The sequence below is a fragment of the Schistocerca gregaria genome, chromosome 7 (genome assembly GCF_023897955.1).
Source record: "Schistocerca gregaria isolate iqSchGreg1 chromosome 7, iqSchGreg1.2, whole genome shotgun sequence".
Lineage (NCBI taxonomy): Eukaryota > Metazoa > Arthropoda > Insecta > Orthoptera > Acrididae > Schistocerca > Schistocerca gregaria.
Window position 1 is genome coordinate 105,389,075 of NC_064926.1, and position 27,995 is coordinate 105,417,069.

The 27,995-nt window shown below is 43.0% G+C and overlaps 1 protein-coding gene across 1 annotated transcript in view; it reads right to left on the reverse strand.

Moving 5' to 3' along the window:
- Nucleotides 1–27,995, reverse strand: part of LOC126282309 (serine/arginine repetitive matrix protein 1-like) — a 1,097,707-nt gene that overhangs the window by 439,374 nt on the left and 630,338 nt on the right. The window contains exon 3 of the mRNA XM_049981964.1: nt 20,149–20,259. Within this exon, the coding sequence (XP_049837921.1) occupies nt 20,149–20,259 (111 nt within the window). The remainder of the gene's footprint in view (nt 1–20,148; nt 20,260–27,995) is intronic.

Below are 27,995 nucleotides of genomic sequence, written 5' to 3' on the forward strand. Positions count from 1 at the left end.
AAATCTTTCTTTTTTTCGTCGAAAACAATTTAACGTTTAAGACTACATTTGTCATCAAGAAACACATGCCAGCTATTTCATACATTCAGTAATAATGTTGGTATGAACAATCATTTTTCAGGAATACTCAGACATTTGACACGGATTATAAAGTGTCTCATGTTACAAAGCTATGACCTAAGGGTATCACAACACGGCTGGTCAACGCGGTGTGTGTGTGTGTGTGTGTGTGTGTGTGTGTGTGTGTGTGTGTGTGAGTGAGTGAGTGAGTGAGTGAGAGAGAGAGAGAAGTTATAAATGCTGTCAGCAACACGCGCCCTTCCTTCATATAGCAAGTTGGAATGGCAGTAAAAAAAAACCTTGCTTCTCTCTCCTTTCAATTCGTTCTCAGTAATAAAGCCAATGAATGACACATTTCAGTTTACGTGTAAATATTTACTAACTCTTAATATCGGGAGTATTCCATCTCTTATTTTAAATTATACATTCTAGCAGTAAAAACTTTAAAAAGTAGTTTTTTTTATAAATTCCCTGGTTTTGAGCATTTAAAACTGCTTTGGGCAAATTCCCAGGCAAACGTCCATTTATAAATGTCTTTCCCACTGTGCATCTGCCAGGCCCACATCACTAGGGCTATTCAACGCTTATACTACATAGTACATCGTCAAGCTGCTACAATTACATGTTACTAATTAAATAAATCTTGAGCCTTATATCTTCATCCATACTCAGCAAACCACTGTGAAGTGCATGGCAGTGGGTATTTCCCATAGCACTAGCTGTTAGGGTTTCTTCCCGTTTCACGTACGACTGCTTAAACGCCTTTGTGCGCGCTGCAATTGTTCTAGTCTTGTCTTCGCAACCCCTATGTTGGTGGTTGCAGTACATTCGTAGATCCATCATTTAAAGCTTAGACTTCATAGTTTTAAGTAGGCTTTCTCAGGATAATTTGCATCTATCTTCCAGTGCCTGCCAGCATCTCTGTGACTCCCTCTCAGGGTCCAAACAAACCTATGAACAGTCTTGCTGCCCTTCTATGTACAATATCCCCGTTGGTTCTATTTGGTACCATATACTTCAGCAATGTTCTGCGATTGGTATTTTGAGAGATTTGTGAGCAATTTCTTTTACAGACTGATTGCACGTTCCTAGTATTGTAATAAATTGTCATGAGTTGACCGATTCCACTGATATTATAGTCCATTTTTTAACTGCATAGTTGTAAATTCCTGAATATTTAAATCCAACTGCAGATCTCTGCAGCAGTTTTAAAACTTATGAAGATCTTACTGAATATTTGTTCAGCATTTTTAGAGACAGTACTTCATTACACATAACTGCACCATCTACAAAAATCTGAGATTTCTGTTAATACTGCCTGCTAGGTCATTAAAATAGAAAATGAAAACAACTAGTGTCCCAACACATTTCCCTCTGACACACCTGAAGTTACTTCAAAATCTGTCGATGACTCCCATCCTAGATAACATCCTGCGTCCTCCCTAACAAGAAATCCTCAATCCATCATAAACTTCGCTTGATATCCTACAACATCGTACCTGCAATAATAAGCGTCCGTGTGCTACTTATTGTTAGTCAAATGCTTTTCGTGAGACAAGAAACACTGCCTGCTACGGCGCGTGTTCAACCCAGTAGCTGCTACAAAGCTCACTTCAGCCATTTGCCTGAAATTATTCGCAATTACATCTGGCTAAATGCATTGACATGTACCCCGAACTACCAGCTTCATTTTAGTATCTACAGGCAGTCGGAACTTTAAAGTGTTCGGTGATTCCAACTCCAACTCACAGATATGCTGTATCCCTGCTTCCATTCTTCTGATAACCTTTCTACGCACCTCTTACCCGTGCTTTCAGTGTGCTCTTTTGGCAACCGGAAGAAGGGGGTGCCCAATGCATAAACCTGCCAGAAGAGGGGAGGTATTGTTCCGCCTCTCCCGTGTAGTACTGCCAAGAAGACAAATGGCACCTGTGTTTTATGCTTTGTACAGAGTCCAATCCAATTAAAAGTAACATGTACAGCTCACCAACGCTTCAATGCCACAGCAAACAGAAGCTATAACTCGTTTCGGAAGCGGAACATGTGGATCTGTTATGGACTCAATAATCTGTAGTTTTACTCTTTTTGGAAAAAAAGCCCTGCTCGAAGTACGGCGCCATAAACGACTATTCCCTTGCCGGGCCCGCCCGCTTAGCCGTGCGGTCTAACGCACTGATTTCCGGGCGGGAAGGTTCTCCGGTCCCCGGCTACGCAAACACTTTCTCCACGTACGCGTACACCATAATTACCACGCAAATATTGGGGTTACATTCGTCTGGTGTGACATGTTCCCGGAGGAGTCCACTGGGGCCGAATCGCACAATAACCCTCGGTTCGGTGTGGGGCGGCGGTGGGACGAGTGGACTGCTGTAGCCTATTGTGGAGTCGTGTACACTGAGAGCTACGGCGGGGACGAAGCCTCTCCGTCGTTTCTAGGTCCCCTTTCCATACAATACACTACAATACTGCCTTGCCGAGATCGTCGAACACAATATTTCTCCTTAACTTCTGCGATTTACGCCCATTATGAATTAGGCGACGTAAAGCAGAGGAAAATTACACTCATAGCATCATTCAATAGTGATTGTTACTCGTAAGATCACCAGTAAGTTACAGGTGCGTACTGTTCGTTGGTTAACGATAATCTAGAAATATCTGGTACTATTATCGCAAATTCTTCAACAATAATTCTGTGTGTCTAGAGATTATGACGGTTGTGGAATTTTTATACTGAAAGAGATGCAACCCACATTTTGTTCGCTGATCATTATCGCCGCTCTTTACATGTCACTGAGTATTCCCTGAATCACAGTAACGATGTTACATGTTCTCGAAGTGTGGAACTATGTGAGCAGTGAAAACACTATTAGATTGTAGTAGTGGATTTAAGTTGGATTTCACAGACATGAAAGTAAATAACTGGACCGTTACCGGAAAACATATCATTTCTGAATTTTTCCTTCTCCTGTTACTCCATTCTTGCAGGCACAAATATTTTCCCAGTAACTCGTCAGTAACGCCGACACGTTTCAACACGACGATTACGACCTTGTAACGTTTGTACCACACCGTAGTATTTGTTCTCCTTAACCCCTCACACTGAGCTCAAACTGTGTCTACCGACAGGTTATTGCCAGGTGCGTACGGAGCGCTTTGTGACACAGCAGTCTGTTGACAAAAAAAAGGTAACGGCTGGTTTTTTCCACCAGCGAAAGTTTGTGACCCACCGCAGACAGGACCTGACGCCAACAGTTACCAGACTATCCAACACACAATAGGAATTTCTGTTATTTACGTCGCCTGTACTCACATTAATGTCCAATAAACAACGACAGCTGGGCAGATCTGTAAGTAAAACGAGAAATTTATGTGATGTAGGGAAGCTTCCGTATTTTTCAAGGTGCGAGTTGCGGAGACAACAATCAATTAAGTGCTCAATATCGGCTGTAGGCACATGCCTATCCAAGACACCAATCCGAAGAATAGCTTGATGACGCTTTCCACGCTTGCCTGTTCTTCATCACTGCAAAACTACTGAAACCTACATCTGTTTCAATCTGCTTACTGTTTTCAAGCATTGGATTACGTTACAATTGCTGCACCATTTAAACACCATTACTCCTCTCCGTTACCTAATTAACGATTACCTGATGTTTCAGGATGTGTCCTGTTAACTGATCCCTTCTTCTAGCCAAGTTATGCCATAAATTTCCTTTTCCCCCAATTCGTTTCAGTATCGCGTTATTAGTCTATCAACGAGGGGTGTTCAACAAGTGACGCAACTCTTTTTTCTCGGTCAATTTCAGTAGGTCTGTTCCAAGAAGAGAGCTGTCATTGGATTTCTTTTGGCGGAAAACCAGAGCACCGCAGGCATTCCTAGACTCTTCCAGAATGTATACGGAGACATGGCTGTGAACAAAAGCACGTTGCGTTGTTGGGCGAGGTGTGTGTCACCGCAGCAAGGTCACGCAAACCCGCCGCACGTAGCTGTGACTCCTGCAATGTTGGAACGTGCGGACGCCCTCATTTGAGGTGATCGACGGATGACAAACACCTCGATGCTCAACTGGACGTCTCTTTTGGTGGCTTAATGCTGTCGAACCGAACGGGGATTATGTTGAAAATTAGGATTTTGTTGCCAGAAGACTGGGGAATAAAATCAACACGCTTTCAGAAAAAAAGTGTTGCTTTATTTGTTGAACGCCGTTCGTACATATTTAATTTTCTCAACTACTGCTTCCGTTTCATGTCCTTCAAGTCTTATATCTGCAGGCACATGCTTGTACCAGTTGTAGATAACCGTTCGTTCCCAGTATACTGTCCCTACTACCTACAGAATTTCAAAAAGTTTATTCCAGTTATTACTGTCAAAAACGGGCTCTAAATCTACGTATACTATAAAAGTTGGCGTTCTTTTCCCTTATCTGTCTTCTACATGTCATAAGGCTAGTATTGCCTCGCGTGTTCCTAAATTTCTCCGGAGTCCAACCTGATGTCCCCGCGATCGCCCTCTACCAATTTTTCCACTCTTCTGCAAATAATTTGTGTCATTAGCTTGCATCTAAACTCATTACACTAACAATTAGGTAATATTCACCTGACAGTCGTTTTCAGTGGCAACCCGGATTATTTTGTGAATGAACAACCTTGGCCAAATTCTCAATTAAAGAGTCGTATTTCTGGTGGTACGATAAATCAATAGAGAGGTCAGCAGATTGAAGAGAAGTAAAATCATAGCTGACAAGCAAAAGCTGAACGAGGCGAAAATGAGCGTAAGGAGAGAAATGAGAGAAGCGTTCAATGATTTAGAGAGTGAAACTTTGTCAAATGACCTGAGAAAAAACGTTTTTTGGTCCTATGTAAAATCCGTATGTGGTTCAAAATCATCTATTCATACATTCAATGACCATACTGGTACCGAAACGGAAGATAACAGAGAGAAGGCCGAAATACTGACTCCAGTCTTACGAAATTCTTTCACCACGGAAGATCGTAACACGGTCCCTCCTTTCAATCGTCATCCGAATGTCTAGATGGCAGACAGCGAGATAAACGATCGCGGAACAGAAAAACAACTACAATCGGTTAGTAGTGGAAAGGCGTCAGGACCAGATAAGATACCTATAAGATTCTATTATGCGACAGAACTTGCTCCCCTTCTAGCAGTAATTTAACGTAGCTCACCTGAGCAACGGAGGGTACCTAGCGACTGGAAGAAAGCGCACGTCATTTATGAAGAGCAGTGGGACAAATCTACACAACTGAAGACCTTTATCGTTCACATCAATCTGCTGTAGAATTATGGAACATGTTTTACGCTCAAGAATTATGATATTCTTGGAGAAGGAAAATCAGCTCTAGCATGGATTTCGCAAACAGAGATCCTGCGAAACTCAGCTCGATTTGTTCCTCCATCATATCCATAGCGCTGCAGACATAGGCGCTCAGGTCCATGCCGTGTTCCCTGACTTCAGGTAGGCATTGGACTCCGTCCCGCACTGCTGTTTAGTGAAATAAATACCAGATTATCGAGTATCGGAGCAGATTTGCGACTGGACTTCCTTGCAGACAGAACTCAACACGTCGATCTGAACAGAACTAAATAGATGTAAAGGTAATTTCCGGTGTACCACAAGGAAGTGTGATACGACTGTTATTGTTAACGATATACATAAATGGTCAAGTATAAAGCGTCGGGTGGTCTCTAAGGTTGTTCGCAAATGAAGCGATTATCTATTACAAACGAGTAACGCCAGGAGATAGTAACAATTTGCAAATGACCTCCAGAGAATTGACGAATGGTGCAGCCTCTGGCAGTTGACCCTGAAAGTAAATAAATGCAACATATTTCGCCTAAGTAGGAAGAGAAGTGTATAGCTACACTATTGATGACAAACGGCTGGAAATAGTGTCTGCAGTAAAATATCTAGGAGTCACTATCCTGAGCGACCTTAAGTGCAATGACCACATAAAACAAATAATGCGAAAAGCAGATGCCGAACTCAGGTTCGTAGGAACAATCATAAGGAAATGTAACCCATCCATGAAGAAAGAGGCTTTTGAGGAGCTTGTTCGATCGATTCTTGAGGACTGTCCATCTAACTGGGATCCTCACCAAGTAGGACTGATAAAAATAGATATAGATGATCGAGCGAAGGACGACACGTTTCGGTACGGGATCGTTTAGTCGGCACGAGGGCGTTACGGAGTTGCTCAACAAACTCCGTTGGCAGACGTTACTTGAGAGACGTTGTGCATGACGGAGAGGTTTACTATTGAAATTTCGAGAGAGCACTTTCCGGGAAGAGTCGAATAACATATTACTTCTCGTCTCACGTAAAGACATGAGGAGAAAATTCGAGAAATTAGAGCCAATACAGAGGCTTACTTCCCACGCAGTATTTGCGATTGGAACAGGGTTGGTGGGCTCAGTTAGTGGTACAAAAAGCACCCTCCGCCACACACCACCGCGAGAGCTGAGCGCCGCCACCGTTCAGTGGGGCGAGGCGTGTCAGAAAATAACGTGATGAATAAATATCTAAACAGTATTCTGCGATCTCGACTGTACTATTCGCAAAAAAAAAACCAAGGAGGACGTCGCATGCTATGCGCCATTGCATAAGACGTCGCTGTTATTGGTATCCCTTATCATTTTTTGTTTGTTTTCCACAGGAGCTCAAGAGCCCCTATCTACGTCGCGGTGCCTCACAGTATGTTTGCCCCCGACACGGATACCGCGCACGTCTCCGTAATACAGAGCGAAACGGCATGGGTGTGCATCTGCCGCGACGAGTTCCGTGGGGCGTTTGACGAGGCCAGTGCGTCCGCCGCGCGCGTTTCCGTAGTCCATAAACAGACGTAGCTACCCTAAGCTCCCGGCCATGTTTTTAAGTCTACATAATGCTCTGAAATTAGTCGAACAGGTTACATTTCAACGCCAACTGTCAGCTCTCGAAACACACGAAATGTCAGTGTATACGATGGTCAAATAACTAACGGTTCTTCAACCTCAAGTGAACTGAGAGAGCCTCTGCACTGTCAAAATTGGATCGTCACTTGCATGGCTGGTACATACTGTTCACTGATATTTCCAAATTGTTGTGTACCTCTGCACGAGACGCAGTTTTTGATGACCGTGCAGGGTTGGTGCAATTGTTCTTGTTACCTAAGAAAAACTCGGTATTAAATGCAGAATTGTTGTCATTCAAAATCTATTATCTACGTACCAGGTTTCCAAGTCAACAAAATCCTAATAAGTAAAAACTCGACGATTGCGCTACAGTCTCTTACGAGGACAGATGAAGGAAAAATTGCAAATTCCTTGCCGCGGAATCTACTGAGTAATCTGAACAGAGAAAAGCAGATGCGTTAACTGATTTGTCTAATGGACACCAAGACAGGTCGGTGGTAGGGGCGATGATGAAATATACCCACTACATACTAACCTTCATAGCACAGTCGCCTCTCAAGCAAACACGGAATGGGCCCACGTAGTAGACACGGACTGTAACAACAGAGGGACATGGTACTGGGAAATTCAACAACGGTTTCACGCCATCCTTACTTTATCAACTCAGAGCTCACTAGAAAAGAGCGGATCACATGAATACCAAAAGAACGAGACATTTGTTGAAATTCATATCTTCCGCAAGCCATGATTCCTGCCTCATTGGAATTGACGTTGCACATATACGAATGGCAAAACTGTACAGTAATCTAGAAAACACAATTTTCTCTTAGAGTAGTGCTAAGTTCCACTCACAGGTGCATTCCCAAATGTGCTCGTATCTGGCATTTCACCCATCTTTGCAGAAGCGAACTTTAAACCTCGAGGGTCTTTTTATGTTTCATATACATAGTTACATTTTATATTAAAATATGTGGCTTTTGTTGTAATGGTACAGTCAGCATAATGTATTTTTAGACTAACTGTCTCGGACAATGTTTCGCTGATCTTTACATAATTTGGTTCTGTAATACATTGTTTTGTATATTTTGTAATGATGTGAGACAAGTTCTGTGTTTGTATTATTTTCTTACACAGTTGTATATGGTAAAATGGGCTTTCCCCAGCTCTCGAAAAGCATCAGTTCTACCTGTTACCCTGATGGTGCCTGGAATTTCATGATTTGGCCCTTCGTTTCGTTTATGTTGTTAATATTTGCAGCCATAACTCAGCAAATGCTACTTCAGTTATATTTATCGTGTACACAAAAATACAGTACTACCCGCCTTCGGGACAAAATGTTTACTATTGTTTTAGACCAAACATATTGCACCTATCAGTGGCCTATAAAACAAAGAGAGAGTATTCTTTCACTACACAGATTTTGTTATTAAATTTAGTGTTTCCTATCTGTATCTAATAACAAAACACATATAGTTTAACAACCATCTCTTTTCATTTTACAGACCACTAGACCACTGATGATGTTTAATACGAATAGGTGACACATGTTTGGTTGAAAACAGTAACAAACATTTCGTCGCAAAATACAGGTAATATGTATTTTCATCTACATGATAAAAATAATTATTTACAAAATGGATATTTCACTTTGCAGAGAAGTGTGGTCCGTTATGAAGCTTCCTGGCAGATTTCAAAGCGAGACTCGAACCTGGTGTGTTGGCTGCCGCAGACAACGCTATTACCAGCTTAGCTACCCAGGCTCGACTCACGACCCGTCCTCAGAGATTTGCTTCCGCCAGTACCTCCTCTCCTACCTTCCCGACTTCACAGAAGTTCTCCTGCGTATCTTGCGGGACTAGAAAGCGAGGACAACGCTGAGACGTGGCTTAACCACAGCCTAGAGGATTGTTACCAGGATGAATCTTTCACTCTATGACGGGGCGTGCGTTGCTTTGAAACTTCCTACAAAATCAAAAATTTGTAACGTGATGAGGTCTGAACTTGGAAGTTCGCATTCTTGCAGTAAAGCTAGACGCGCCAGGTACAGAGGAGAACTTGCTTTAAGTTTGAGAAAGTACGGCAGGTATATTGGTGTAAGTAAAGTTGTGCCTGAGTAGCTGTCGGTACCAATACACTGAAGGTTCCACGCACACAGATTTGTCATTAAGTTTCACGATTATTTAGTTTAACTTGGTGGGTGAATTCCGTTTGTGCCGTCACGGACTTCAGATCTCCACTTTTCTGTGTGCTGTCGTGTTTAAACTGCTGGTGATTGCCTTTATCTGAGCTGGAGATTGGGAACCGACACGGCGTTCCCCTAAACGAGTGTGGGGAAACTTGGTCAGGCTGTTCGGGCTCACCTCCCTGTCTTGCTAGGTAGCACGCTGTGCGCTAAACCTCTAGCAGGTGTGCCTATGCACAAATCGCGCCAATCACAAATAGCATTCTCTTGCACTACTCCATCGTCGAGAATAAAATTACGGATCGGGCAAGAGAATGGCCCAGATTCCGCGGCAACACCACAGTCTCACAACGAGGTAGTTTTCTAAGAGATAATTAGCAATCGCATAAGCGTTTCCTGGGATCTATCTCATGCAACTGCGTTGTGCTCGTGGTGGATCAGGGTAACTCTTGTACGCGGGAACAGTGTGATACAATGAAGGTTTATTTTATTGTTCTTTAATTAAACAGTGATTTAACTCTCATTAAATAGGTTCATTTTATCGTAGTTTCATCACACTAAGATTAAACTGTGATTTTTCTCACACACGTTTACCTTTGCAGCATAAAGCCAGCTATTCCTTACTTGTGTACAAGGTACGCCGCGCGCCTGCTCAATGGTTAACCAATACGAGATATTTCTTTGTCGTTTTCTTTGGTTCTTGAAAACTAAAATCTCCTTTAAACCACAAATCTTTGCGAAAATTAAAAATCATCATGAAAACTGAAACCCTTGTTGAAAGCTAAAACACCACTCGAAGCCTAAAACTCCAAGATAAAACAAAAACTCCTGTAGGAAATAAAAACTAAAATTTTTCGACAAACTAAAATCCATGCATATTATAAAAATGGATGCATGTACGTGTGTATGTTGCACATCCTAAACCACTGGACCGATTTCAACCGAACTTTGTACACATATTCCTTACCGACAGGAAAAACCGCAATGGGAATAAGACGCATCGACGTTTAGGAGGTATGACCTCATAATATAATGAGTTGCGTGGAAAAATGTGCATAGTGCACAACGTTTAAATTTATTACTTCTCCGCTATTCACTCTATTCACAACATATTTTGCAGATAGTATCCACATATGCCGTTGAATTTTCCTACAAAAGTATATCATTGTATGACACATCAGGAGATATAACGTCAGAAGCACTGAGATGACTGAAAAAATAATATACCATATTTATTCTTTACATTCCTACAGTCGAGTTAGCTTAAGAAAATCCCTGACACTCTGCAGCGCTTTTCGCAGCTATCAACTGCGAAGTGGAATCGGCTGTAGGCGGAAAACGACAGTCGCCTATAGAGCTGTGAAGAGGCGTTACTACTAAGACGTTTACAAAACGAGTTGTAGACACGCGCAGCGCCTGGAATTGTGTGCTCATACATTTGTACATTTTGCATACTTATTTGGGCGACTGTTTCAGAAGTTCAAAGGGGTTTTTACGAATACATGAAAATGAAATTTTTTCGATCTTGCTCTACAACCACAGTTGATTCTCAGTTTTCGCTTCGAACAGAAAATTGACAAAGTGAATACCCTGGCAATTCCGGGTTTGTCAGTATTATTAAAAACTGAGAAATTTCTAAAAAAAAACTAAAAATGCTGTTGAAACTACAACCTACCTTTGCCATGAGCAGCTTTGCAAAATACATATTTTATTTACAAAGCAATTTGAAGTGGCATATCGGAACTAGACGAATTAGGCGCGGCGATGGAAACGAGGCCGATTAAGTCGTGGCGCCATTTGCATTTAGCGAGCCAGTGTGCCTGTAGATGCTGCCCACACGGCTGTGCACGTACTGGAGCTGAAACCTTCCAAAGTAAGGGCCAATTCAGCAACTGTTCCTCGGCGTAAGGACTGCGGCTGCCTAGTGTAGCACGGCTGTACCTATCGGGGAGCGTGAACTCGCACACCAGTCATCTGAAGATCCCCAGCAGTAACATAGGGAGACTCTGCACCAGGTGAAAACAGTAGTGTAGCGTGCTATTTCTCCAAAACCGAAAAGATTTTATCCCTACAGCCACGAAAACTTTCGCGACGGAATTGTTTTATTGAACATCCCCGCTGCACCTATCTAATATGAGCTTTCCATACTGTCCACCACTGTCTTCTTCAGGAAAGCTACTGACTGGCGAGGAAGTAGCAGAGTCACAATTTTAATAGCGAATTAACGGGAGCAGTACAGCGAGATCATTTACTGCATTTTAACTGTGAATTTCGCTTAGCGGTGAGATATAACTTTAGAATTTTAAAAGAAATCCAGCTCCTACTCAAAACGTGATGCGATAACGGTCAGAACACTGATGTTAGGACAGGACAGTACATTTATATTGCAGTTCACATACCTTTCATAAAAAAATACGCGTCGTTTCTCCAGCACAAGGCGCCCTTCTTTCGTGAACTTTAACTTCATTATTGTATGTGAGGACGCGGGTACATCGTCGAACCAGTAACGGCTGCGTTTACACTAACCAGTCTTCTGAAGAGTTTCTGCTCTATCTGGAAATTCACTTGCTTCTTACGTAATGGATCCTCTACGTTTTATCACGCTGGACAAGGGACTTCCGCTACAGAATGCTGATAGTCGGACTAACGCTGCAATGTAACAGGTGTCTTGTGTCTGGTTCGCAGAAACCTCAAAGATACTGAGCGGAAGAAGGTTACTCAGCAATCCATATCTTATCTAAAAGAATCCATTACGAACGTAAATAGCATTTTGGCACATGTATCATTTAGAAGACATATTTATAATTTTTCAGATTTTCTCGACGTGATTGATTAATGGTGTACTTCCTAGAGTTCTACCGAGCTGTTGAGGTGATCTAAAACGTAGGCGAGATTGGATTACCTCCGCCAGAGGAGAGACCGACTTCTCAGCACAGCAACCTTCCTAACGAAGTGTTGAGATGAACATGTTGAACCTATCAGTGCGCACTTTGCGTAACAAAAGCGCATGATAGCGTTACTTGGCATCGGGAGTCGAACTCGGCTATAAATATCGGTATAAGACCAACAGTAGTTCACAGTCTGGTTGAAGTCCAGGCAGCGAGTACACACAACGGCAAAACTAGCAGCACCTTAAGAAGGCAGTTGTGTTACTCGTCGAAATGTTGTGCCAAAAATGGAAACAACACCATTTCTCATTATGACAGTCGTCGATCTAAGTAGTGTACTTTGCTTTAGTAACACCTATACTAAAGTCTGCGGTGCTCTACGGTGGACCGCTGTACCCTTCTCTGTTCAAGACGTCACTAGGCAACAGGACGGAAGGGCATGTGCCCAGCACAACATTCTTCAGAGAGTTAATGGAGTATGTGGGAAGTCACCGTCGTAGGGCGAAATGTTCGCAGCTTCAGTACTCTCACGTAAGGAAGAGACCTCAGGACGCTGAGATTCAACTGTCTGCTCCGGAAATGCAGACCACTCTCCCGGACCTTCTATGTGTAAAATACAGCCCGATGTCTACATCTACATCTACATCCATACTCCGCAAGCCACCTGACGGTGTGTGACGGAGGGTACCCTGAGTACCTCTATCGGTTCTTCCTTCTATTCCGGTCTCGTATTGTTCGTGGAAAGGATTGTCGGTATGCTTCTGTGTGGGCTCTAATCTCTCTGACTTGATCCTCATGGTCTCTTCGCGAGATATACGTAGGAGGGAGCAATATACTGCTTGACTCTTCGGTGAAGGTATGTTCTCGAAACTTTAACAAAAGCCCGTACCGAGCTACTGAGCATCTCTCCTGCAGCATCTTCCACTGTAGTTTATCTATCGTCTCCGTAACGCTTCCGCGTTTACTAAATAATCCTGTAGCGAAGCGCGGTGCTCTCCGTCGGATCTTCTCTATCTCTTCTATCAACCCTATCTGGTACGGATCGCACACTGCTGAGCAGTATTCAAGCATTGGGCGAACAAGTGTACTGTAACCAACTTCCTTTGTTTTCGGGTTGCATTTCCTTAGGATTCTTCCGATGAATCTCAGTCTGGCATCTGCTTTACCGACGATCAACTTTATATGATCATTCCATTTTAAATCACTCCTAATGCGTATTCCCAGATAATTTATGGAATTAACTGCTTCCAGTTGCTGACCTGCTATTTTGTAGCTGAATGATAAGGGATCTATCTTTCTATGTATTCGCAGTACATTACACTTTTCTACATTGTGATTCAATTGCCATTCCCTGCATCATGCGTCAATTCGCTGCAGATCCTCCTGCATTTCAGTACAATTTTCCATTGTTACAACCTCTCGATACACCACAGCATCATCTGTAAAAAGCTTCAGTGAACTTCCGATGTCATCCACCAGGTCATTTATGTATATTGTGAGTATCAACGGTCCTATGACACTCCCCTGCGGCACACCTGAAATCACTCTTACTTCGGGAGACTTCTCTCCATTGAGAATGACATGCTGCGTTCTGTTATCTAGGAACTCTTCAATCCAATCAGACAATTGGTCGGATAGTCCATATGCTCTTACTCTGTTCATTAAACGACTGTCGGGAACTGTATCAAACACCTTGCGGAAGTCGAGAAACACGGCATCTACCTACCCGTGTCTATTGCCCTATGAGACTCGTGGACGAATAGCGCGAGCTGGGTTTCACACGGCCGTCTTTTTCGAAACCCATGCTCATCCCTACAGAGTAGATTTCTAGTCTCCACAAAAGTCATTTTACTCGAACATAATACGTGTTCCAAAATTCTACAACTGATCGACGTTAGAGATATATAGTTCTGCACATCTGTTCGACGTCCCTTCTTGAAAACGGGGATGACCTGTGCCCTCTTCCAATCTTTTGGAACGCTACGCTCTTCTAGAGACCTACGGTACACCGCTGCAAGAATGGGGGCAAGTTCCTTCGCGAAGTCTGTGTAAAATCGAACTGGTATCCCATCAGGTCCAGCGGCCTTTCCTCTTTTGAGCGATTTTAATTGTTTCTCTATCCCTCTATCGTCTATTTCGATATCTACTATTTTGTCATCTGTGCGACAGTCTAGAGAAGGAACTACAGTGCAGTTTTCCTCTGTAAAACAGCTTTGGAAGAAGACATTTAGTATTTCGGCCTTTACTATGTCATCCCCAGTTTTAGTACCATTTTGGTCACACAGTGTCTGGACATGTTGTTTTGCTCCACCTACCGCTTTGACATAAGACCAAAATTTCTTAGGATTTTCTGCCAAGTCAGTACATAGAACTTTACTTTCGAATTCATTGAACGCCTCTCGAATAGCCCTCCTCACATTACATTTCGCTTCGCGTAATTTTTGTTTGTCTGCAAGGCTTTGGCTATGTTTATGTTTGCTGTGACGTTCCCTTTGCTTCCGCAGCAGTTTTCTAACTCGGTTGTTGTACCACGGTGGCTCTTTTCCATCTCTTACGATCTTGCTTGGCACATACTCATCTAACGCATATTGTACGATGGTTTTGACTTTGTCCACCGATCCTCAACACTATCTGTACTAGAGACAAAACTTCTGTGTTGAGCCAAAACTTCTGTGTTGAGCCGTCAGGTACTCTGAAATTTGCTTTTTGTCACTTTTGCTAAACAGAAAAATCTTCCTACCTTTTTTAATATTTCTATTTACGGCTGAAATCATCGATGCCATAACCGCTCTATGAGCCACCGATGAAAGGACCTGTCTCCTACAGGTGTTAAATTGACTCATTCACAAAACTGTAATGTTATCACCAATAACTAACAGGCGAGGCACAGGCAAGAAATAAGAAACAACGTTCGAGAGTGACTGGGAAAAGAAATTATTTGTTGGGTAATTCTGAAAAACATTCCTTGTACGTAACCCTCGACAGTTCGCAGTTGACGTCCATCATACAACAGGACACGAACTTACTCTGCTTGAAAGCGACAGGACGCCGTAGCACCGCCTAGGTGCTACTAGTGGCAGCTTCATGTGTACCACTGCCAGCCGTGGGATGACTGTGCTGGCTGCCTTGCTCGCCAGATATGGACCTCCTCCATTAAGCTCATGCCAACAAGCTGGCTTCAGAGCCTCCAGTTACAGGTCGTATGATTGGTCACTGTAGCTGGAGTGTCGAGTTTTGGCTCGTTCTGCGCAGCTACGTCACTCATTCTCCGACAGCCGATGCGTTCAGAGTGGTCTGAGCGCTCTGCTGTGAATGTCGTACCCAGTGCGAACATTAAACGTGATCGTCGCTAATTATTTACTCAAGTTTTATTCCGTTTGTTGAGAGGTGTCGTGGCTGATGGTGGTGGCAAGCGACAGATTCTACACAAGCACGTGAGGATTGCACAGTAACTGTCGCTTAGAACCGCCAACAGTGCAAATCCAATCCGTTCCCCAACCTTTGCGGACCACCATCGTTCGTGGATGGGACTATAGCACACGTCACTGCAAAGTCTGCCCTGACCATAGTGATTAGTTCTTTATATATATGCCTTCTAGTTCTTTATATATGCCTTCTAGTTCCAAAGAAGCACTGTTATATTACCCTTAGAATTGTTTTGAAAGTTCTACTTTTCCTTTTATGTGCTAATGTTGTTACAACTGCAATGCTGTAATGGGAAGCCTACTGACCTATTTTTAACATAAATATCCACGTGTCTCTGTTGCAACACGTAGACATAAAATTACCTAGTAAGGCGCCACGCGGGGCTTCATATATCCCTGACCACTGAAACTTCGTTAGCATCCTTCCAGACACGTGTAAGCACATCAAACGTGAACATTTTCATACACAACTGGAAAGGAGACGAAAAGCAACGAAGTCGCTGTTATAAGACACGAAACAATAGTCCAGTCAGTGAAAGATTGGGATGCGTGTACTATTGAAGGAACAAATCAGGATTTCTTTGGTATATCCAAACTTGTTAACCAGGAGGAGAGGACTACAACCGATAGGAATATTACAGTTTTCAACACTACCATCAGCTGTAATTTCATTACGAATTTACTGGCAACCGCTTCCGACGATACACTTCATCATCATCATCAGCCCCTCTAAATACAGAGTGGCTGAATTTTCCCTAAAGACATCAGTCAGAAAGTCCCATGACAAAATAACCGGTATCCGCATCAGTGAATAACCACATTCGGAGAGACCGCCGACAGACTAGCGAAATGCAAAGGTCCGGTCCAGGGCAGAGGTTAACCCATCTGAAAATTTGACGAGATTACATTTTTGTAATCAGACGCAAAATTTTGTGTGGTTTGTCCCCTTCGAAAAGCGTGTGAGAAACATACTGCTCTGCTGTGCCATGAAGTGGTAATTTTTTCCACACTGTCATCGACGGGTTTTAGAGACTGTCGGGAAGCGAACGTCAGGCGTGCTCATTAGCTATCCTTCCTCAGTTTGTTGTGTGTATGGTTCCAAGCCGTAGTGTCTTGACATCCGTTGACATCGAAGTACTGCTTCTTTGTAGGAGCCGCAGGGGGTCAAATTAAGTGAAGACATATTCGTGTGAAGAAAACGCGTGATATAAAACTACTTAAAAAAGTGCAACATATTCCTGCACGTGGTTGAACTGCTCAAAATTAAAAGAAAACTTTCTATAATGACATGGAACTAATACCTGTTGAGATATGGACTAATCTGTCTTCATGTAGGCACCTGTCTGTTACGTAAAAGTAAACTCTACGCATCTTGACACATTCTTCAGCTCCTCTTTGTAGTGAATCACGCACTCTTTCAGAAACACCCGGCTACATTTCGATTGCGTCACATGCATTCGCCTCATGCGCCTACAGCATCTACACGCAGTCAACAGGTTGCGCATACATCAACGTCTTCCAATGTTCCCATTACCAATAAATGCAACGGACTCGGGTTCGCTGACTACGGAGGGCTGATACCAGAATTCTTCGACCGATCCATCGCCGATGAAACCGTTCGCTGGGGTATTGTCGCACGATCCCTAGAAAATGGGGTGCAGCCCTGTCCTGCATAAGGCACGCTCGTTGTCTTTCTGCGAGGGTGACGTTCTCCAATAGCGTCGACAACTCAACGCGTAGAAATCGGTGACACATAGCACCTGTTAATCTGTTTTGTAAATCGTATGTCCTATGAGTCTGCCCTCGACAGTACGCATACATTGATACTAAAACGATCCTGATACTCCCCTCCATGACTACTACAGGATTTGCATCTGCCAACACGTGTGTATTGTAGTAAAGTATAATGCCATCTCCTGTGAATAACACACACAATAGTCGTCACAAGTGGTACGGATGTTTGGCTCTGAGCACTATGGGACTTAACATCTATGGTCATCAGTACCCTAGAACTTGGAACTACTTAAACCTAACTAACCTAAGGACATCACACAACACCCGCTCATCACCAGGCGGAGTATACGGATGTTTCTTTCCAGTCACATAACTATAGGAACTTTTCTTCTAGTTTTGACCAATATCACCTCGTGTTGAAACATATTACACTTCTTCAAAAGATCCTATATGTTTTAAATTAAGAACTTATACTTGGTGTAGTGACGTTACTGTAAACACCGTCTATGCTCCATGTAACCGTGCAATAACCACTCTCTGACCGCAGGTAGCAGCACTAGCGGTAAAGGGTATATAAAGCATGCCGGGACGATGCAGAAAACAGTGCAGTCTTTGTCGTAAAGCGGAAACGGAGCGATTTCTCTGCCGTCCGAAAGGGTGTGATCATTGGGTGGAAGCATTTCCGAAGTGGCTAAATTTGTGAAGTTTTTGCGTGCCGCCGTGGTTGAAGTATATACAGTGCATGGCAAAATGGCGTTATCCAAATATGGGACTACGGCAACTGTGGTGCACCGTGGGCCATAGATGCCAGGTGTGGACGACGGTTGCGGAGATATGCAAGGGCGAACTGTTGAGCAACTGAACCGTAGCGCTGGCGACGAAGGCTGAAATTTGCACGCCAATGCCGCAACTGGTCGCCAACCGAAAGGCGACAGGTGGCCTTTTCAGATGACTCACGTTTGATGCTCCATGGGACAAAGCGCTGCTGGCATGTACAGAGTGAAACGTAGGAAATCAAAGTGGGAGCGTTACGGTCTGCGGTATGTTTTTGTAGAATCTCTAGGTGATCTCGGAATTCTGGGAGGCACAACGGATCGAGACAAGTACGCATCCATCCTTGGGCACCAAGTCCATCCCTACATCCAGTTTGTCTGTCCTCGGGACGACGGCATATACCATGAGGACACGGCAACGTGTCGTACAGCTCGCAGCGAACGTGCGTGGCGCGAAGAGCACCCGAAGGAGTTCACGATACTCCTCTGGTCACTAAACTTTCCGCACAACGCACATGCTTATCGGTACCTTCTAGAATCTCATTGACTCTCTTCCTGCCTGTCTCTCCGCGATGTGTGCTGCAAAAGGTGGCTATTGGGGAGGGCAGTACTGGAAAAAAAGGCATTTCTCGTTGCAGCGGGACTTTGTCGCGAAATTTCAATCCCAACTTTCTCCTCGGAATGCGAAAAAAATTTGCTCACGCCGACCTGCACACGGAGAAACGATCATCAAAACAGAATAAGGGAAATCAGAACTTGGGCGGAAAGATGTAGGTGTTCGTTTTCAAGAGTGAATAAATTATTATGAAGGTGGTTCGATGAACCCTCTGCCAGGCACTTAAGTGTGATTTGCAGAGTATCCAAGTAGGTGTAGATGTGACTAGACCGTGTATTTGTTTATCAATAGTCAACTTATTCTTCCTTTGTATTCTTTTTAAATTAAGAAACTGAGTATGAAGACGCAAGCTGCAAATATCTTGAATAAGATACACCGTATGAAACACTCGAAGGGTGGACTTCTACACAATTTAAATTGCTTGGTATATTGTGCCAATCGCAAAACTAAGCGTAGTTTGTAATTTTACTTTATCTCAAAGTGTGGTGTGCGTACTGTAAGACCTGCGGTACACACACCATCAGATTATTTGACTCGTCGCTCTAACGAAGTAGGCGAGTGTCAGCAATATGTCTCGTGGTCTTATCGTGGCGTGTTTATCTTCTGCCGTTAGGTCAGACAATAGAAATGCCACTTGCACGCTTAGAGTAGCAGATTGACGGTAACCAACTTTAAACAGAACCTGATTAATTTTCGCACATATTTATTAAAATAATAAATAACATAGACAGTACGTAACTTGAGTCTGTATGCTGTTTACAATTAACAATCTGAAGTTCTTTTGGTCTTGGTACATTAATCTTATTCTCACATATCTCTGATACTTGACAAAATGTCTATACATTTATCTTCATGGCTATGTACAGGAATATGGTAATCTTATTAGGCGCATACTGAAACTTGACTACTGACTAATGCAGACTGACTAATCCAGACTGACTAATCGGAGGTCTGTACACTCGTTATAATACCTCGCGCGTTCAGGTATCACTGCGCGAGTGTGATCCGCGAGGAGAAAAGGTTCTACGTTAGCACCAATCTCACTGGCTGCGTTACATATTAATAAGCGGATCGGCGGAAGCAGAATTTGGTCCATCTCTATGGTAGCGCCATCTCGTAGTGCGGAGACGGACGAGCGCTGCGCCTGCGCTGTTGTGCTTAGCGGGGCGCGCTCTAGCGGGAAAGTGTGTACGCGCTGACTACGAGGAACTATGAACACAACACAAAGGTTTATGTTATGTCCGTACAGTACTATTGTTGGCTGTATGGTCAACGTCGCCTAAAAAAGCGGATAATGGGATTCAGGGCTCGGTATTACACTATTTGCCACAGCGCTTCCTACACTGCTATGGACAGCTTTAAGCGTTACGCTATTGTTTTTTCTGTATGGTCCAAACAACAAATATGAACGACGCCTCGTGTAACAGCTTACACTTTTAACGAATTTCGTCACATTTCTCAAATTGTTAATCTGTACAGCTAAGGTGCAGCCGTTGTGAATGTCAGACGGCGTGGCCCCGGACGGCTGCAGAGCTGTGTAGAGACTGAGCTGGTACTCACCCATCGGAGTGCACGAGGACGCGCAGGTCGTCGTCCTCGTCGCTGGAGGGCGGCGCCTGCACCAGCAGCGGGGGCGGCGGGGGCAGCGGCGGCACGGCCGCGGCTCCGCTCCTGCGGGCAACAACAGGGAGCGTCAGGCGCAGTCGCGTGCAGGCCGGCGGCGTAGAGGTGCGGGGAAACTACGGGATGGCCAACAAAAACTGGCCCGCGAAATGTTTCAGGCACGGAGTGGTCCTATTCAATTTTTGGAGGTAAGAATTAAACAACGCATTCAGTCACAACTTTTTCGCGTTTTTTTAACTACGTGATGCATTTCGGACCCGGTGGGTCTATCGTCTGGTGTAATTTGTCTTAATACATGTTTTATTTCTTCTCCTGAATGATGCATTTCACCTCATTCAGGAGAAGAAATAAAACATGTATTAAGACAAATTACACCTGACGATGGACCCACAGAGTCCGAAATGTATCATGTAGTTAATAAAACACGAAAAAGTTGTGACTGAAGGCGTTGTTTAATTCTCACCTCCAATGTTTTGACTACAGTCACGTTTTAAGCTGCAAAATATGGATAAAATTAAATTTAATTTTAGTTTCTAATTCGTTGTTGATGAGTCTATTTTCTATAGGTTTACTTCTGAAAGAAGATGCTATGGACAAACGTGTTGTTGTATTTGGAAAACTCTGGTAATTTATGACCAACCGTTACTGGTGTTATCACATCCGACGTTTCCCACTGGAAAGATATTCTTTAGTTGTCGTTCTGCATCCGCGTAGAAGGTTTCCGTTATAATCTTGCATTGGAATTGCCGTCGTTTATCAGATAGTGTAATTCTCCATGTAAGTCCCTATTTCATCATCAGAGTGCGACCACGGTCTTCAACAGAGTTGAACTATTTCGATGAATATAATAGCGTCAGTGTAAAGCAAGTATAGCTGTATCCTCTACACAAACTTTTTTGAAGAATTCTTCGCAGGCTCTAGTAGAATCAACGCGGAATGTAATTCCTATAACACACTCTTGTTTTCTGCAAGTTTTACACCATGCAGCGGAGTTTCCTCGGGATTCTGCGTACGGAATCCTGTCAAGATCTCTCAGATATCAGATGTTTCACTTGCTGCCTTTTCACTGACAGAACTGAGACCTATATCATCTGAAAAAATAACAATTTTTGCACCTTCCAACAACGGAAGTGGGAGAACATGCTGGACATACTCTCATATGGGAAGAGGTGGGAACACGTAATGCACCAAGGAACAGTGTCGAACATGATGGTTTTGGTGGTCCAGGTGTTATCGTTTGGAGAGCGTAAGTTGCACAGGCGTACTGACGTTCAAAGGTCTGAACACAGCACACTAACGGTCAACATTATTGTGTCACTGTACTCTTCAGTACTCACCACAGCACCAAATAATGCAAATGGAGTTCTAGCAACGGGAGGACGCTTGGTGAGTGGACTGGTCTGCCCGTTCACCAAACCTCAGTCCCATCGAGCTGTTTCGGTTGCGTTGGGTGATGTACTGCACGCCCACATGGAATACAATGACCACCCAGAGCTATTAGCCGTGCTGGTGGGAGCATGGAACGCCCTACACCCTACCAACCTTTCGGAAAGCAAGGGAACACGCTGAACACGATATACTGCCGCCCGTGATGATCACACAGCCATGTCCCACGTTTTTTAATGTGTAGGAGGCCGCTATGAATCGTGGTGATTTGTGTGTAATTACTGTCTTCAAATGACACTGTAATTTCCTTCGACTAATTGCGTATTTCTTTAAGATACATTCTGTAATGGAGTGCAGCAGGTCTTTCTACGTAGGGTCCAAGGTTCATGAATTATGTTGATGCATCATGCGGAAGTTACTACCGTCCTTACGTTCTGCGCATCGTTATCCTATCAACTGCAGAATATCAGACTCAACTTCCAGCCTTAGAAGCGGTCTCAATAGTACAGACACAGGTGTCCTATTTGGTACAATGCTGTACAGAAATCAGTAAACCAATTTATTTACATAGCAGCGAACAATCCAATATCAAATCAGCTTCTCGTAGGCCAAAATATTTTTTGTTTGTTTTCGTTCGATTATGAGAGGCGTACTTTTTTTGGAGAGGTTGTGATCCACTTTCCCACTACACAAGTTTTCTGATTCCGACGGCACATTAGAAACACTTGAAAGAATTGTTCCCTCATAGGGCTGCTCCGTATCTTTTTCGGATGCTCGTTTCCATTTAAGGGATAACACTACTGTAGAAATTTCAAGAAATCACTTTCTTTTTGTTCCCTTAAAAGATGCTTCCAATCTACAACAACATAAGGGAAAACGACTAATCCCGAAAAAAAAAAAAAGAAAAGGTATCGTCCTCTGGAATTCCGAGCTCCTCTTTTAGCACCCGAAACGATCTACCTCCGCCGACTCGATGCCTCCTGTAGTGTCTGGGTATAGTTAGAAGCATTTCATAACACTAGTACGTTAGGTTGGCGTCAATAAGCGTCAGTACAACATGAAAAAAAAACACTTTTCTCTTCGAATCTTGATTTTTGCATGCAGTACTGATTTTTTATACTTTTTGATCTAATAGTATGTAGTTTCTTCTCTCAAGTAAGAAATTTTACTCTGCTAGAAAAGGCACGAGAAAACCGTATCTAACACGACGTTCAAGCAGTGTGTCATCAAAGCGTCCTAATAATACATATGAGGCTTAGAACAGTTCGGGATGCATCAGTGCCTCTGCTAGGAAATTGAAACACAGATATCTGTACTCTGATGTGAGTTGCTGACTGAGCTATTGGACTACAAAAAATGGTTCACATGGCTCTGAGCACTATGGGACTCAACATCTGAGGTCATCAGTCCCGTAGGCTTAAAACTACTTAAACCTAAGGGCATCACCCACATCCAATTTCCGACGCAGGATACGAAGCTGCGACCGTAGCAGCAGCGCGGTTCCGGACTGGAGCGCCTAGAACCGCTCGGCCACCGCGGCCGGGTATAGGATTTGAAATTTTCTTGCCGTTCTCTCTTTTATTTCTCAACACATGAAATATAAAACGTGCAATGCAGATATCACGTTACAAGAACGAAGTCATCGAGACTTAGACTTCACAACAGTTACTGCTTTTCCAGAATGCCCATAAGTTGTTACACAAAACAGTAAGTTTATTGCCGCGCGGGATTAGCAGAGCGATCTGGCCGGAGCAGTCATGATCCCGGCGGAGGTTCGAGTCCTCCCTCGGGCACGGGTGTGTGTGTTTGTCCTTCGGATAATTTAGGTTCAGTAGTGTGTAAGCTTAGGGACTGATGACCTTAGCAGTTAAGTCCCATAAGATTTCACACACATTTGAACACACAGTAAGTTTATTCGGAGTGCACATGAAATCAACCATCGAATCGGCCAAGCAATGAAACTGTTTGGAATAAGGTTGAACGGAATTGTAAAGTTTTGTGCGAACATGGAATTGCCACGACCGATATTTCAATCGTTCTATGACAATCTAGTGGGTATAATTTTCATCGCAATGGCAATTGTACGACCGGCCAGTCCTGGGATATCAGTCGAATAGTTTTCTAAATGTAGAATTTTCTCATTTGTTCACGTCCGTAACACATTTCAAAACTTCAAACGCAGTTCAAAACTTCAACGCAGTTTTCTCGTAATATGATTTTTCAAAACTGCACGTGGAATAACTCCAAAAATTTTCAGTGTTTTTATCTGAAAATTTAACCAAAACTTTGCAATAACATTTCAAAGTGAAACACGTATGGGATTTCCCTTTAGGTAATCTTTTTTCCTCGCTGAAATTGGCCACAGATCGCCCCGGGAAGACTGCTGCATTTTTTAATACTTTCCAACAAAAATTAAATTTGTTGTAATATACTTAAACATATGCTTGAAAACTACCCCAAGTATTACACCTATGTCACCTTACCTTTATAAATAATCATTTGGAGGAAATACGTTTTTGTATCTGGGTCGTTAAACTTGTGTTATCCCGTAAGTAACAGTTTACTCCCCTGATTACATTAGGCCACTACGACTCTCAATTTCTGTCAAAGTTTGGCGACAGTATATTTTCGTTACAGTCCTAAGCAGACCTGAGAACTCCTACGCACGAAAAGAGGCACGCTGCTGCTTCTAGACATCACCAGGTCGCGTGAGACGAACTTTACGTCCAGACGGCAGGAAAATTAGCAAACTTCAGCAGTATAAACTGCTAGGGCTGTAAAAAACTGAAATAAACGTAGCGAAACCCGCTAACAACAAAATGGACCATGTGACATAGAGTAAATTATATTTTAAAATGTTGGCAACCAGCGTTCTTCTGTAACACCCATAAAATGCAGACGTACAAGAACAACCTAAATTGAATAGGAAACGACGTAAAGCAGCAGAGCCATTTTCTCTTTTGCATTTAATTCCCCACCTGGAAGACGAAAGCGGGGGCTCTGAAATCCACCCGGCTCCATAGCTCCGTTCCTTTCAACCGATTCACAGCGAGTTTTAGCTCTGCCAGAGGGGCTGCATTGGGGAATATTTGGGAGAGGGTTACTAGCTCTGCCATTTGCTTTACAACCACGAAAACTTCCGGAAACCTTCTTGGGGTCGAAGTACCGGAGGTATTTTCAATTCTTTTTCTGGGACAACACTTCCATACAAAATCTCACAATGGCCTAATGATTATATGCGTAAGTTATTTATTAACGTTATTAATGAAGTGGAAATGTACCTTGTTCGACCCACACAGCAGTACACGATCACTGGTGGTTTCCTCCTCTGTATTTCATCTTTAATTTCGTGCTCGTAGCAGAAGGTCGCGCTAGTGTAGAACGTTTTTAAGACAGCTACCCCTGCAGGCTAGGAATGAGGTAAGCGATTCCCTAATGGGAAAATTAGGAACATAATTTGAAGTTACCTCATTCGCCTGATAAGCAAGGACAACTTTCCGAAAACTGGGAGACTGGAACTGTTTTTAATTTATTCCTAGGCAATGCTGAGCAATTACCCCGACAAAAATTATACGTATACGTGTGCGTGTGCGAGTGCGCGCGCGAGAGAGAGAGAGAGAGAGAGAGAGAGAGAGAGAGAGAGAGAGAGAGAGAGAGAGAGAGGGTATCACCCTGCTATTACAGGCAAAGACCCACATCTGGTTGAAAGCGATAGCCACGGCCTCTCTGCCAGCTGACTGCTGCCAAGACCTCAGCCGCATCACCACAATTTACGAACATGTATGACGTGCCAGACTCGCCAGAGATGATAGAATTTCGAATTTCTGTGAACAGGAAAACTGCACTCGCCACCATTCAAAATGTAAAACACACTCTACTCACGTTTTAGCTACTTTCTAGAATATTGTAGGGTCTCAGAAACGTTATAATTGCAGCATGGATTTTAATTTGATATTAAAAAACGATATATATATATATATATATATATATATATATATATATATATATATATATATATAAAACAATAAAGAAATGCAAGTGGAACAGATTTTTTAAGTCGATATCTTTATACAACGGCCTGCTTCTAATTATCAAGTCTTGGTTCAAAAGGCTCTGAGCACAATGGGACTTAACATCTGAGGTTATCAGTCCCCTAGGACTTAGGACTACGTAAACCTAACCAACCTAAGGACATCACACACATCTATGCCCGAGGGAGGATTCTAACCTGTGACAGTAGCAGTCGCGCGTATCAAGTTTTGGGAAACAACTGATACCAACGAACAATTTCAACCTTTCCAGTCTTTGCTGTGAAGGATGTAGCTGTTAATATAATTAAAATACTAAAGTTTCTACGTCAATCAACGGAGTCTTACTTACCCACTACTCGTTTCACGGTCACGTCATCATCAGTGGGTGCTTTTTAGTCAACTGTTCTACAACATTTATAACCTAGATTGTGTTAAAAATAAACGTATTGTTTCTTGCCAGGTTGTGCTTAAGTAATTAAAGCAGAGGCCGGTGCTTAATTTTTTATTTTTTATTTATTTTTGCTACGGTATGTATGCAGTCACCTAGAGACACCGAGCTAAATGGTACGGACGTTAGAACGTTGTTGTTTTGAAAAAGCGAATTCCTAATTTATTTATGAAGTATGACAATAGTTCCATAAACAAGCCACAATAGTTTGTCCGTCTCTGGTAACGTGAACTTCGACAAAACGCGTCGCTCAACTTCTTTTGTCTGAAATCTGTTGACAATTTGTGACAGTTTCAAACTGTACTCTGGACCGGCATACGAAAATTACACTTTGCTCCCACAGGTACTGTTCTTCGCAACTGTAAATATCTTTGCACGAGACTGTCGTGTCGTAGCACAGGACGGAAGGAAAATAGAAATAACAGATCAGAGTCAAATTTCCTAGCGGTTAGGACCAAACGCAGAAAGAGAAACTTCCGGTGATGGCAGGATGATTGTTTGAAAGCAAAACACCAGGGGGCCTACGAGAAGCGCCGGTTTTGAGACACGATAGAATACTCGCGGGAGACTCAAGGGATCGAAGGTCTAACTAAACTTATTTATTTCCTTCGTACTAGCTACTACATGGCAGGCTAATTCTAAGCACTAGAAAAGCAAGAGATGCAGCTGGTCACACAACAGAAATCAGTGGCTGAGTTTCTATAGTGACAACGATCAGAAGTGACAAACGGTAACAGTACTGTAAAATACAGTCACTGAAAGTAGCACTCAGAGTGATAAAAACAGACTTTACAGAGCTTACCCCAGGCTGGCAACGAGCGACGTATAATTGGCGTCCCAACGGACTGAGAACTCCTCAGCATACAAAACTCCCTGTGTTTTCGAAGGACTGTGGCGGCGCAATGGTTCTTCTCATCTACAGTCGGCGCGCCAGTCTACCAGCACTTTACAGGCATCGGGCATCGACCAATCTGTGGAATGACTCTGTACCTCCTGGACGCCTCTGGCAAACCATGTTCAGGTCCTTTCCCTCCTCCTGCTCTCTAGCTAGGTATGCTTCTGGACTTGCTGCCTCTGCTACGACGTGCTTTTTTGTGGCCATCTTCTACTGTGAAGGCTTACGGTAGCGTCTAGTCGGAGTCAAGTTACCGGTTAATCCTCTGCTACCCTGGGAAGCTGCAATTCGCAGAGCTCTACCGTTACTGTATACCTCCGGTAACTTAAACGACAACACTTTTACCGGCTCTCTGCATTCTGTGTCTGATTTTTTATCTTGGAGTGCTCTCGCTGGCTTTCATCACCCTTAAAATTAACGCTATACAATTCAATAAGTTGTCAGTATACGTTAATGCTCTCAGTTAATTTCACATTTGTCATAAATTCAAGGAATGCCGGCGGCGACATAAATGTTTGAAAGTCTGTAAAACTGGTGAAGTGATTCATGTCAAACTGGCCGTTCATCAGCAATAAATCAGCTTGACACCGGCGTATATTTACATCATTAAATCAGACGTTCGATTTTCAAAACTGCTACAGAAGCAATATGACGAAACGATTAATCTCTATAGGAAAATTAAGAAGTCTAAATGCTTACGTTCTTTTCGCACTATTAGCATGGAATAATATGGAGGCGGCACCTGTGTCAAGATTTAGACTACGTAAGAACTTTGATTACACATATAAAACATTATTTTCCGAAAAATAATCGGTATTTATTTTTACGTTAAACAGAACAAAATTCAGTCAACATAAAATATCGTTTATTTATTATGACCAGCATTGTGTAGCAATTGTTTGTTCCAATGAGGTGAACCTCTACAATCTTGTTTCGTATTTTAAGATGCTGACCAAATTTCTTACTGAAGTAACGCAATAACAATCCAGTTGTTTCTTTTTCATGCAATTATTTACGTAGTTCC